The sequence below is a fragment of the Chamaea fasciata genome, unplaced genomic scaffold (assembly GCF_029207755.1).
Source record: "Chamaea fasciata isolate MVZ Bird 193981 ecotype frontalis unplaced genomic scaffold, bChaFas1.0.hap1 SCAF_6, whole genome shotgun sequence".
Classification (NCBI taxonomy): Eukaryota; Metazoa; Chordata; class Aves; order Passeriformes; family Sylviidae; genus Chamaea; species Chamaea fasciata.
The window spans coordinates 31,317,366-31,330,944 of NW_027094091.1; the positions used below are offsets into that span (position 1 = coordinate 31,317,366).

General features: G+C 38.1%; 1 protein-coding gene across 1 annotated transcript; it reads right to left on the minus strand.

Annotated features, from left to right (window-relative positions):
- Positions 1-2,461: 2,461 nt before the first annotated feature.
- Positions 2,462-13,363, minus strand: TLR3 (toll like receptor 3). The gene is made up of 5 exons (XM_066185868.1): positions 13,108-13,363; positions 9,431-9,879; positions 8,047-8,238; positions 4,931-6,756; positions 2,462-4,141 (listed from the first exon to the last, which is right to left on the minus strand). Exons 2-5 carry the CDS (start codon positions 9,872-9,874, stop codon positions 3,913-3,915), a joined length of 2,691 nt encoding a protein of 896 aa, XP_066041965.1. The 5' UTR covers positions 9,875-9,879; positions 13,108-13,363; the 3' UTR covers positions 2,462-3,912.
- Positions 13,364-13,579: the final 216 nt, after the last annotated feature.

Sequence of the window (13,579 nt, forward strand, 5' to 3'; positions counted from 1 at the left end):
GGCACAAGCCAGACCCGCTGAGGGCACACGAGTGGGGAATCATTAACTCTGCCCTAGCTTTCCAACACTGGGTCGTCTGCCTGGGTGAAGAGAAATGTGACCACACCAGCAGCAGTTTGGGAACACTGATGCTTGGTGTTATGGACAAGGTGAACATTGTGCCAGCTCAGAACACTAGCGGTCACGTGGCCCTTGGGGTGCCCAAAAGAGCAGCACAGGCTCTGAAGGTTAGCTCAGTTGGTTAATACGTATGAGCCCCAGGCTCACACATTAAGCAACTAGTTGTACTATCGATTTCAAGCTGGCAGCTGCTGGTACACAACAACCATGGGTACAAAGTGAGGAATTTTATCCCTGCCTTGTCTTCCTAGCACACTGAGGAGTGCAATGAGCTGGCAGAGAGAGCACACAGAACACCAAGTAGAGGACTGAGATTTGAAACTGGGATATTCCTGGCCTTTTTCTTACAAACCAGAATAAATATGTTCTGACAAAACCGATGGAATAGTTGTACTTAAATCTGAAAGGAGCACAATCGGAATTTATTCCCACCATGGTAAAAAAGTGCTGAGCCACAGTGGAAGTAGCATAACTGAGCTCGTTGGTGGGTAGTATATCTTAGCTATAAATATGAACATCACTGTCTGTAACTTGTTCATTACTCCCTGTGTCCTGGTTCTGGCCAGGACAGGGTAAATATCTGCAGTAGCAAGGAGGGGCATAGCTAGAACCCTGAGGTTATTCTTTATTACCTCACATCAAGCACAAGAGACAAGGGATCCTTTCTGGTCATACTCCACGTGGTAAGAACTCACATGTGAATCGGTCACCTCTCCTGTACGTGCTGTTATTAATATTGTTTGTGTTGCTGTTTGGTTTTTGTTTCATTGCTTTTTTAAGTAAATTGTTCTTATCTCAACCCATGATCTTTACCTTCTGTGCCTCCAGTTTTGCTCTCCAGCCTGCTAGGGGGAGGGAAGAGTGGTTCTATTCCCCAGTTTAGTGGTTCTATTCCCCAGTTTAGTGGTTCTAAACCATGTCTGGCAGCGCATGATTTAGAACATAAAATTGGGGAATACTGTTCCTAAACGATGACACCCTCTCATTCAAGATCTTCAGAAACAGTCAGGTTCCACTCCAAATCTCCAGACTTGAGCATTCTGCCTCACTCAAGTCCTTTACATATTCTGCTTTCAATACAAATGGCTCCTCTTTAGTCCTATGTAATATCTTTTGATATTACAAGTTTGGAACTACTTGTGATTTATTTGGTGTTCAACTCATCAGCAAATTCAGCATAATATAATTTGATGCTGCCCACTGCAAAGAAACTGCCCAGCTCAGACACAGACTGTGAATCCTGAAAGCACTTACAACTCTTAGTCATGGTAAGCCCATTTATTTACTCTCAATAAAATTGTCAAACGAATCTAGAGGAGCAGAGCAGAAGTAGGTGACTTTCAGAAAAACAGGGAAAATTTATAGGAAAATTTTAGGTCTGGTATAACTGATGATTACCACTGGCCCTGTGATTATTACTTCTGTGGCTTTTTTTAAATACAGTAGTCTTATTCTCATTGTGAACCTCTATAATGTCTTTTATTTAAGACATTAATAAATGTAAATTATTTTAAAATAAATCCAGGTACTAAAATAACTGTTTAGAATGTATTCATCATATTTTTAAAATTTTAAAGGGATTTTTCACTCATCACCAAGTACTTCTTGTTTGCATTCCTAGCTGTATTACAAAACTAAGTATTCATAACATTTTTTTCACTGTTCTGAAACCAATTTTGGGGGCTTTTGTAGTAACTAGAAAAATCTTTAGGAATTTAGACATGCTGTCATTTGTCAAGCTCTAAGGGTCAGAAAAGACCATTTGATCTTCTAGTCTGACCTCTTGTATCACATTTCACCGCAGCATTTCTCCATCCATTCTCTTCATCTGTCATTTTTAATATCCATGTGAACTACTAGCATTTTCTAAACAATTTATATTGATGTGGAGGGAGAAATTCTACTGCTATGTGTCACTGCAGTTTTAGGATGAGAACCCAGTCACATGTTAGTCTTTAAATAAGAGAAAGAACAGTTGACATGATGCATACCTGGCACACCATAATTACCAACTTGTCTCCTCAACTTTCATGGCCTAAGCATGAAGACAGAATTTGTCACTTCACCTGAATAGGTGAGAAAGATGAGATGAAAGCATCACAATTGAGATAATCCTATTACTGTAATTAGGCAATCATCATCTATCACTTCAGCTATAAACAAAGCCTGTTTTCACTCAGGACTTCCTGAGCAAGTGAAGACATCTGCACCCCCAGTGCATGAATAATCTTATTGCACTAATTATTTGTCTTTTTTAGGTTTTTATCATCATGGGACATAGGAAGTCTATTAAAATCCAATGTTTTTCATCTATACATATAGCAAATAACGACAAAAACGGTTTAAAATGTTAAGTATAGAACTGTTTTCTAAAGCAGGAAAACAGCGTTCTTGTAGCAATACTGATATTGAAGTTGAGGGAAAGGCTGGAGGGGAAAAAGCATTTTTAAAATATTCCTGAGCTATTGAAGAATCACAGACCTAGTAAAAACTGACAAAGTTTTAAAAGGTCCTTGAAACAGCAATTAAATATTAACAAAAATATGCAAATGAATGCCTTGTGTCTAATTTACAGTGACTTGTTCTCAGACTCACCATAACATTTTAGCCAGTGTTAAACATTATAAACACTTTTGCAAAGCACATTTTACTCAGTTTCAGCTCTCTCTCCAGATCAAGCTGCTAGCACAAATGTTTGAACCTCAATACCCCGGCAATTGCCATTTAGCCCACATTTCTGTAAAATATGTTCAGGAAAAAATCAAACTAGATTAATGTGCAAGAAATTAAACCACAGAATTCAGTCTGATTTCTTTACAGTTTTCCTTTTAGCTATCAAAGGCAAAACTGTATAAAAGGAAACAAAAAATTGAAATCAAATTAGTTTTGATTTTTTTTCCCACTCTACTTCTAATTGTAGTAACAATAATGTTTCTGATACTATTTTAAACTATTTCTTTGTGTTTGTTGTTGTTTCACCAGTAACAAAATTTTTGGTAATGAAATTGCAGTTGCACCACTTTCTCCACAAAGTTGTCTTCTGGTTATATTATACTAATATCTGTGCCTTTTATTCATTTTATACAGGTGCATCAGCTGTGCTTGGCCATGCTTCACATTGATTTCAAGTTCTGTGTACAGGCCTACATACAGTTTTGTGTGAATTGTAAGAATCAAGATGACATCTCCCAGTATTAATGTCCTGCTAGCTCCCTGAATTTCACTAGAAGAGCAAAAAAATTCCTTCCTGATACCAAATTTATTAAATCAGTTGACTCATCAGTGTGAAAGTCACTTTTTGATGGCAATCAGTATTAGCTCCCCCAAAAGTCATTATCACAAAGGTTTTAAAACTCACTTTGAAACTGCTGTATTTCTTGGTCTGAATTACAGAAGTAATTTTCTCTTACTTACTGTGTTTCACAAAGAAACCTTTCCAGTTTGAGGCACTGAATCCCCCACGTTTCAAAAGCAAGTAGTGTCCATTCTACCTTCTACACAGAATTCGCTGTTTTATCATTAATGCATTTTCTTTTATATATCCCTTAGAGAGTCTATGTTTCTTCTACCCTACATCATTTCCTAGAACATCAGTGATTCTCACTTCAGTGCAGCTGAATTAAAATATCAGTAAAATATGAATATAAACAAATGAATTTAAATTATAGTGACTCTTACATATATTTACAGGATGACAAACTTTTTCAGACTTTCAATGAAGGCTCGCTGGTTTTCCAGCAGTAGAAAATATACAATAAAATGACCCCATAATTCAAATCTGTAGTTCAAAAATCAGCGCACTTTACTTTTAGATTTAAGTGCCATCACTAATTGCTGATGAAATGCACTGACTCGTTCTCTCTGGGCTGGCCAGTTCAAGATGCAGCGAGATCTGAACATTCCTCTTCTCAGGTGAAGTGCATGATACAACTTGTAATCTTGGATATCATCAAGAAAGATCAGTATGATGGAGTCCCGACTTTGTTCAACAGCTTGCTGAAGAGCATGATACACCTTGAAACTGAAGGAAAAATAAGAAAAAAATCAAGATTTTCTTTTATGTGAAAGAAAAAGAAAAGACAAGCAGATCTTAACAGGGGTCTTAATGTCTATTTTGTGATATACAATGGTTATTACTTTTCTTTAATTAGTTGCCTCTAACTAAAAAGATAAATTAATGCTCTAAAAATATTACCTAAGTCTAGTGCCTTGATATAGCCTTGTTTGGCAAAATCCCTTTCTTTATGAGACCACTATATAAGAATGGCAAAAAGACTAAAGGCAAACAAAAATCATCTTTTGATGCTATTGGTCTCACTCATTGTTGCTCTTCTTCAAATCTGTAATTTTAAGGAAAGCAATCTGCAAAATCAAAGCCTGATTTTTGGAAAAAAAAAAAACCCAACCAAACAAAACAAAAGACCTCCCACAAAAAAAAAAAAAAAAAAAAAAAGAAAGCAAAAAGAAAACCAACAAACCAAACAAGGAAAAAAAACAACCAAAAAAACCCCAACAAAAACAAACAAAAACCAAAACAAATCAAACAAACTGCAAAAAACCCCCAAGAAAATGCCTAAAACATTGACATACATATTCAATGTACATTACCATTTGTGTGAAAAAATTAACTTTATTAACTAAGTAATTATTCTGAAGTTACAATATATTAGTTAAATATATTGAAGTAGATTTTGTGTGGGTATTTTTCATTAAATGTTGTTTTTTATTAAGTTACAATAAAAAAATCATTTTTAAAAATATCTCCTAAGAAATTTTTCACCTTACAGATAAAATTTTATATCTTACTCACTTTTTACACCACGGATCATGTAAGAGGTGCTCAGTCACAACAAAAATAATCTTCCTGCTCATTTTTATGCTGTTAATTGTGGCTTCAAATTCAGATACACCTGCTTCAAAGTCCCGTTCTTCTAAACAAAACTTAATTTCAAAGTGGTTAATTTTTTCCAGAGACATGAAATTTCTAGACACCCAATTCTTGTCCTCTCTTGCATGAATAACATAGGCATCATAATAACACTGTTCCTGTTGTCTCTCAAATTCTTTAAAACCAAGGGTTCGATTAACTAAAATATTCCAGTAGAAAACTATTCTCCACCCTTCAAAATGGATGGTAAGGACAATAAAAATGAGAAGTGTCACAATAGTGGTAGAGATCACAAAAAAGAGTTTAAATGGAGCACTGTCTTTGCAGGCTGAACTATCAAAATACAAAACCAGACTACCATGATATTTAGGTGGGGTGTTGCAAATGTACTGGGACCTCAATCCAGGTATATCTGCTTGGGTCTCATTAAGCCAATCAGCAAACCAAGCAATGCTTTCACACGTACAGTCAAAGGGATTGGAATCCATCTCTAGTTTTTGCAAGCTTCTGAAAGGTGGGCCAAATACTTTTTCTTCAACTGAAGTTATCAGATTTTTCTGAAGGTTCAATGAATTCAGAGAGGCTTGGTCATCAAACAGAGTTGCTGGAAGCAAATTCAAATTATTTGATCCTAAATCCAAGTGTTTTAATTGAAACAGACCCTTGAAAACCTCAACTGGAATTTCATCAAGCCCATTTGATTTTAAATTAAGAATTTGCAAATTGGGAAGACCTCTCAAAAAAAGAACAGGGCCACCCGGATTTGCATGTTTCCAAAGCCTGGCTAAATTATTGTGCTGTAAATCCAGGATGTAAAGTTTGTCAAGTCCATCTAACAAGTCTTCTTTTATGTTTGCTATGTTGTTATTGCTGATGTCCAGGACAGTCAGGTTTCGTAGATGACGAAAGGGTGAAGGAGAAAGTGCCAGATTATTGCAGCCTACCTTCCTCAGCATCAGTTTTCTAAGGCTTGGGACAAAAATAAATGATTCACTTTGCAAAGTCAAGTTTTTATTATAGGAAAGATAAATAACTTCTATGTTATTGAGACCTTTAAACTCATGACCTGTAAGCTGTTGACTAATTTCATTGAGACCAAGATCAAGAATTTTCAGGTGTCCCAGGGAAGAAAATGCCCCACTTTCTATTGTAGAGATTCTGGTTTTTGTGAGGTTGAGAACCTGTAAGCTAGAATTAGCAAGTGATGAAAATGTTTTATTAGTTATTCTTTGTAAGTTTATGTTGCAGTTGCAGAGACTCAGATATTTCAGGTTGTTCAGACCTGTGAACATATTAGCAGTGATTCCTGGGAAATTGTTATTATCCATTATAAGGTACTCCAGGTGGTATAGCCAATGAAAAGAAAAATCTTCAATTTTCCCAGTAAGTGAATTTATGAGATTCAAATGTTTAAGGCTGGATAATCCATAAAATAAATGCGAAGATACATGAATATTATTAAACTTCAGGTTTAAGTATTGTAAACTTGAAAGCCACTGAAATGAGTCATTTTCTATGAGAGAGAGAGAATTTTGGGAAAGGTTTAAAATCATAAGATTTGTTCCTTGCAGTCCCTGGAAAGTTGACTTGCCAATGTAGGAAAGTTTCACATGGCTCAGAGAGAGGTTTCGAATTGCTGTGTTTGATAATTCTGTGCAAAGTTTCTTTGTGCGATTTTCACCAAGTTCAACATTGTTCAGTATGAGGCCAAACAGATTTCCAATTGTCTGGAAACATCCCGTATGAAACTGAAAGGACAAGAAAAAAAAAGTCTTGACCTAAACAAGGGGATTATGTAAGAAAGTTGACCAAGAAAATGAAAATGTGGAAAGGTTTTCAAATGAGATTTTGATGCAGAATAAAACTCCTGCACCCAGATTGCTTCACAGCCAAGTTCAGACACCTTTTTGGAGTTTACACTTCTTGTGACAATAGTTCTATGATTTATAACATGATTATCATAAATCTGAGTAGTATTATTTTAGAAGATAGAAAGCGGCTTAATGAGATGCAAGTTTGTATCCAATGACTGAAACTCCTACTCTAGAAGTATCTTAATTTTTTTGATATCTTTCTTCAGCTTTCTTTTATTGGTATCTGCTAGGTATATTAATTTAGTAGTTATTAGGTCTGCAGACAGACAAGAAGTAACCCAGCTTCTCTGTGCAAAACACCTGTAGAGTTTCCCCAGTGATCCAGTGCATGGCCTCATAAAAGCTGGTATCAGGACGGAGGGATGAAGCAGCCAAGCAAAAGAGGATGGTGGGATTCACTCTTAGCAGTGATAGAAACTTACACCACCTTAAAATATTCTTGTGGTTCAATGTACATATTTTTAGAGATCAAACGACTGGGAAACAAAGCAAAAGAAACAAACAAAAACCAAGCGAACCAAGGCAAGTCCATGCATGTTCAGTATTTGTATGCTGAGGATCAACCAGTTCAGAATTGTCACACAGCATCACTCTTCAAAGAATTGTAACACTGAGAAGCAGGTCAGAGAGCACACTGAGGTAGATGGAAGACAAAGTACCCATGTAGATTTTTTTTAAAGGAGTGAGTATATGTTTCTGGAATGATTATTTCTCTGGGAATGATTATTTTTCCCATAGCCACAACTGAACACTCTCTTTGATTAATGGGGAAGTGAAATCTAGATTGTATAACCAGACTTGCATAGTACCACACTTTTTACCCACTTAGAAAGTGTGTCAGCCCTTCATCTTCGGCACATGCAAAAAAAAAGTTCTGCACAGAAAACAAGGATTCTTGGAGCACCTTGATTTAGGCCTTGCTTGAGACTTCTGATCTACATGGAACCAGCCTAAATGAAACCAGCCTGTGCTGATATCATTGGTAAAACAATAATTCTGTAAATCACTGCTGGAGGTCAGGAGTAGTGCTGTATAAAATAGAATGGATTTTGGACCTCAGCAGATCAAAACTGTAATGTAAATGCCATAAAAACATGAAGGGTAAATCAGGGTAGTTCCATTTTATGCTTAGACCTCTTGAATTTCTGTTGAAATGCTTCCTACCTCTTTTAGTGGATTTGATGACAAATCAAGACTATTCAATGATGTGTTGCTAAGAAAACTGAAGTCTTCTTTTTTCAACTCAGTGATTTGGTTGCTACCCAACATGAGCTCATGGAGTTTCTCCAACTGTTGCTCCAATCCTAAATTGGCTGACTTCAAAGAGTTATGAGATAGGTCCAAAATATTCAAGTTCTGGAGAGAAGATGCAAGAAAAAAAAAGTACAAAATTATTTTTTTATTTTATTTTTTGTAATACACAAAAAATTTAGAAATATTTCTTTAGAGTATAAATGATTAGATCAGTTGCAATACTACACTTAAAATAAATTTGTAATAGAGAAAAGGCAGCTTTCAAGCTCCTGCTGGAAGATGTGTTCTGTATCTTTCCCACCAGCAACTTTCATGGTATTAATGGTATGAACCTGATGCTAAAGTAACTACTGCAAACTAAAGTAGATCTAGTTAAAGTTCCTTAATTCACTAAAGGCCCTCCTGCCTCAGAAAAAGTGATAAATGCAAAAGCCTACAGCTGGGTGCAGTTACAGCTACTGCAGTATTAAACATTGCATTCCATGCTTTTTCAGCATGGTCCAACCCCCTAAATGGAATGAGGAAGGTGAAGTTCCCAGCATGGAAGCTAGCTGCACTCACTTGTATTTAGTTGTGTCAGCAGTCTTACAATGCAAGCAAGTAGACTTGATGTAACTGAACTGGAATACTGAGTTTCGCAGTTAAAAAACTGAGTGGCAATTAGTACCTACACATTGTCTTTACTTTTTTTTTTTTTGTCCTTAGGCTCTTCCTTTTGTATGATTCCTGCCTGGTGCAAAGACAGTGAAATAGTCCTTTCCTGCTTTCTGTGGTGGTTCCCCAACCTCTGCTACAGACAAGAATATTTAACCACATGTAAACTACCAGGTAAAGCAAAGGTACAATAAAAACATTTTTACTCTTTCTCAGTTCTTAAGGTCCTGAGAGACACTACATTCAGCCTATGCACTGGCCTTCCTGGTTTGAATACTTAAATCTCAACCTTGAGAATTTAGGCTACCAGCTACCCAGGCAGCTCAGATTACACACCATCCACCTTGCTGCTATTCTCATCATCTGCTGCTGCTATTCACTCAGCACATATCCTGCATGGAGAGGTGCTTCAAAGGGATGCAATAGAGAAAAAGGAATGGAGAGTATTGACTCACAAAGATCATCAAGACTCCAATGTGCTATAACAGAAGGCACAAGGCCTCTTCTTCAGCAAAAGTCAGTGAAAGATTATATGTTGGGTATTTTGAGATACCTAGGCAGCAGTTCTGTATACACACACTGGAAAACACAGTAAATTTCCCCTCTGTAGTTATGGAGAAGGTGCATTTCTAACTCTTACCTTCAGGGTCTTGAAAGGATCATTTCTTATCTTTAGTGTGTTGTATCTTAGACTGAGCTCGGTCAGGTTGGTGCAGGAAGCAAAGACTCTGTCAGGGAGCTTAGACAATTCATTATGTTCTAAGTTCAGAATCTGCAACAGAGGGACATTTTGGCACAATTCTGGTTGCAGTTTAGAGATGGTGTTGTAGCCTGCATTCAAGTAAACCAGCTGGCTGTACTTGGTCAGATTTGCAGGACCTAGCCATCTTAGCTGATTATGAGAAATGTCCAATCTTGTTATATTGTTTGGAAGATCAGAGGGAACTTGAGTCAGCTTTAGGTGACTGCAGTCAGCCATTTCATTTTGGATATGACATTGCTCTCCAGCTGATGCACACGGCCAGAAGACAAACATCAGTCTGACATACAAGCTGCTCCAACAAAGAATAGTGTTTCGCATCATTCTATCTGCAAAGGCAAAATGAACACTGCAAATTACAATCATTTTGACACTACTTGCGTCTTCAACTGAAGGCTGAGCAAGCAATGCTTAAAAAAATACGTGATTTCATAGTGAGCAAACAGTGTTTTTAACCCATGAATTTTTTTCTGCGTTCATTTCTGCAGAATGGTTATGTCTAATAATTTCTCTAAATAAAGATTTTATTTAAAAGCAATAATATCGTCTTACAGAAGAATAGGTATGTTCAAAAAGCTACCAACTTTATCTGTTATCAATGAAAATTTCCAATATCTTTCTCTTTTCTGATTATTTTGGCATTGCTTTAACTTTCATAAAATACAATAAATGCGACAAATTGTACATTAGCCTCTCAATGTTAGTAATTAATCTCTGAGGTTAATTACATGTGAAATATTTATAGTTATATGCAGTAAAAATACATAATATACCACTTACTTCTTTTATTGTTCTCGACAATTTTTATTTTACAAGTCAATCATACAAAGTTATAACTGTCATTCCATTTTATAAAGAAGAAATACCAGGCTATAGGAACATATATGAGAAACTAAGAACACACAAAATAAATCAGTACCAACCTAATCAGAGAAAGAAATGAAGAAGAGCTAAGGTGTAGGGGAGACACTGCCCATAGATTCAGCATATTTATCCAAATGCTTTCAGGAAAACTTACACATTTAAGAATTTATATACTCCACCCCATAACTTTTGGTCATTTAGATTGGGGTATCAAAATTGAAACTCTAATTTTCAATTGCTCTGTTTTGTCATTTGTAATTTCTACTGAATCTTAGGCTTTTTCATACTTGTCTATTTTCCATTTCGTATCCATTAGATTTAAATTCACCTGGTGAATTTAATCTTCATCACCTGGTGTTGCGGTGTGTTTAACAATGGTTTAGTCTAAATTACCCCCTGCCCGACTAACCCTTTTGGTTTTTTCCTGGTGGTGGGTGTCCCAATCATTCTGTGTCCCTGTTCAGAAACCTGAAAGATTCTAGGTGGGAGGGGCTGAGGTGAATGGCAAAGCCCTCGGTGTCTCCGCCCTGAATTATGTGTAAGATGTCCTGTGTATTGTCTTCTAGTCTTGGTCACTCCCTCCGTACCTGGTATTGGTTATGGTTCCCCCTTGCCCTTTTCCACACCCCCCATACAAAAGCTGAAACCAGAACCCCAGGAGTCACTCTGGACGTGGCCCTGTGGGAGCAATAAACACCTAGCTCCAACCCACGTGAGAGTCACTCTTTCTTCTTCCACGCCCTCTCTATGCTTCAGCCTGAGGTTCAGACCCACCAAACCTAAGGATACAAAATTATACATTGCACGCTGACCGGTGAGTGAGCATGCCGGTAAACGACTCCAGACACCACCACAACCTGGTAATCAAACTTTACTGCAGAAGGAAGAAGATAATTTCATATAAATTCTGACCAGAACAGAGCCATAAGAGCTCGGAAGGGTTTGAGTAGCTTTCTGAGTCGTAGAGCTTGTCTAATTAAATGGCATTTCTTCTAATCAAAAGAAGAGTTCTCTGTATTTTCCATATTATTCTCTACAGAATTATTCTTTAGTAGAGGGAGAACTTTGTGCTTGCCAGAACATTTTTTTCATGCTTTAGCAGAGGACAGTAAGCTTCAATTTTTTCTTTTTTAAAAAATAGAAAGCTTATACTTTCAACCCTGATGCTTAAAGTGTCTCCATAATCTTGATACACACATATCTGTATGGCCTTCTGCCAACAAACTTGGAACCTTCCTACCAACCTCAATTTACCAATGAGTTCAGTCCCAGCATATTGGACTCCCAGGCAGAGAAGGCTATTACTGCCCCAGTACAGAACAGGCTATGGATGGGAATAAACCTGCCTAGACTTTACAGAAAGCTAGAGGAGTTTCTCAAAGGACTAACTCATGGGCTGTATGAGCTTTCTTACTTCTACAGCTCCCATTCTCCTTTGCTAGGACCCTGTGTTTAATTAATATGATCCAGCTTTGAGCACATTAGAGTATTGCGCTTTAGCAAACAATGAAACAAGAAACGAGAAGAGAAATTAAACCAGCACATTTGTATGGAAAAAAGAAAACTTCTTCATAACTGATGTTTTCTAGAGACAAATTTCCACTAGCAGAACAAAAACATTCTAAGGAATTGACACTGCAACCTGCAGCCAAACAGGAGCCTAGCGGGTGAGACCCCAGCAGAGTTTGACTCCATGGCTGACCTGCCTTTTCAGAGGGCATGCATTAGGACTGCTCCAGTGAAAAAAGTCACATTATAGTAGCCAGAGGGGAACCTCATGGCTGCCTTTTGGGAGCAACCTGGCCATCTAAGGAAAGACATTTTTATAATCCTGTAGGAGTGGGGATACAAGCAAAGGATAGAGAGACATAAAACATAGCAAAGGCACACACAAAGGACTACAAAAGATGGTTTAAAATAAACCTTCATGAAAAAACAATTCCCTGCTGGGGACTGCATGTCAGGTTGACCCACATCCTGCAGTGCTCATAGCCTGGCTCTCCACTCATCTGCCACTGGTTAATGGGGAAGAGGAAGGGACAGCAAACTCCGGGTCCTGCAGAAAGCCTGGCTCGCTACAGCTGCTGCCAAACACAGCGCCCTGTAGCTGAGAAAATAAAGCACCATTTGTTCTATCTCATTCCTCTGCACCCCAAATACTGGGGTATGAGTAAGAAAAACAAAAGGGAAGCTTAATCTGTGACAGAATCTTGCATCCTGATCTACATAATTCTCAGGGTTTGTTTTAGGGTGATCAGACAGCTGCGGGTTTCTGCAGCAATTGTTGCCAGTTCACCTTTAAGTTGGAAAGGCGGAAGAAATGTATTGCACAATCACAAAACAGGTTCTTTAACTGGCTTACAGCAAAGCCCAGTGGGCTGCCTTTTCCTGTTTTTTTTCATTGCAAGAAATCTGGAATCAGCTATAGGTATTTTAGCTTTGTCGGGGGGTCCAGTGAAGAAAGCACACACCCATTATCAAACCTCAGGGACAGCGTTTCAGATGGGCAAAAGAAAGAAATACAGTTTTAACATTGTGAGCAAGAACTTTAAAAAGTGGCACTGACTTGGCTAACTTGCAAGTTAAGAGAAATCCAGGATCAAGGAAATCACCCAAACACCTGAGCAGCAGTTCGCCTTTGCACCCCGATATTCACATTTATTACTATGAAGTGAAGAATTTTACCGACTCACCTCTGCGGGCTTTATCCCCTTCTGTCTGAAAGCATCCCGTCTCTGCACTGGTTTCTCAGCACACGAAAACCGTGAGGAAAGACTCTGCCCAGAGCCGGGAGAAGTGAAACCGAAAGCGCGGCGAGCGAAGCGGGGAATGGCGGGGCCGGCTCTGCCTGCCCGTGGGACGAGCATCCCCCAGCAGCCGCAGCCACGTGTCCCCCGGCCGCACCGAACCCTCCTGAGCTGAAGGGTTTCAGAGGTGCTGGGGTGGAGATACGTCCTAACCTCACAGCTGGGCTGCTGCTTGTGGTGGCTGACCACAAGTAAACGGCTTGAAACACACAGGTGTGTCACAAATAAGCAGCAGCATGACACGATCCTATTTAAAACTCAGTTACAATTTATTCTTGGCTATTTCTAGTGTCTCTGAAAATTCTCAAGGGCATATCCCAAAAGCCGATATCCTGACTGACAGATTAGTGACGTAGAA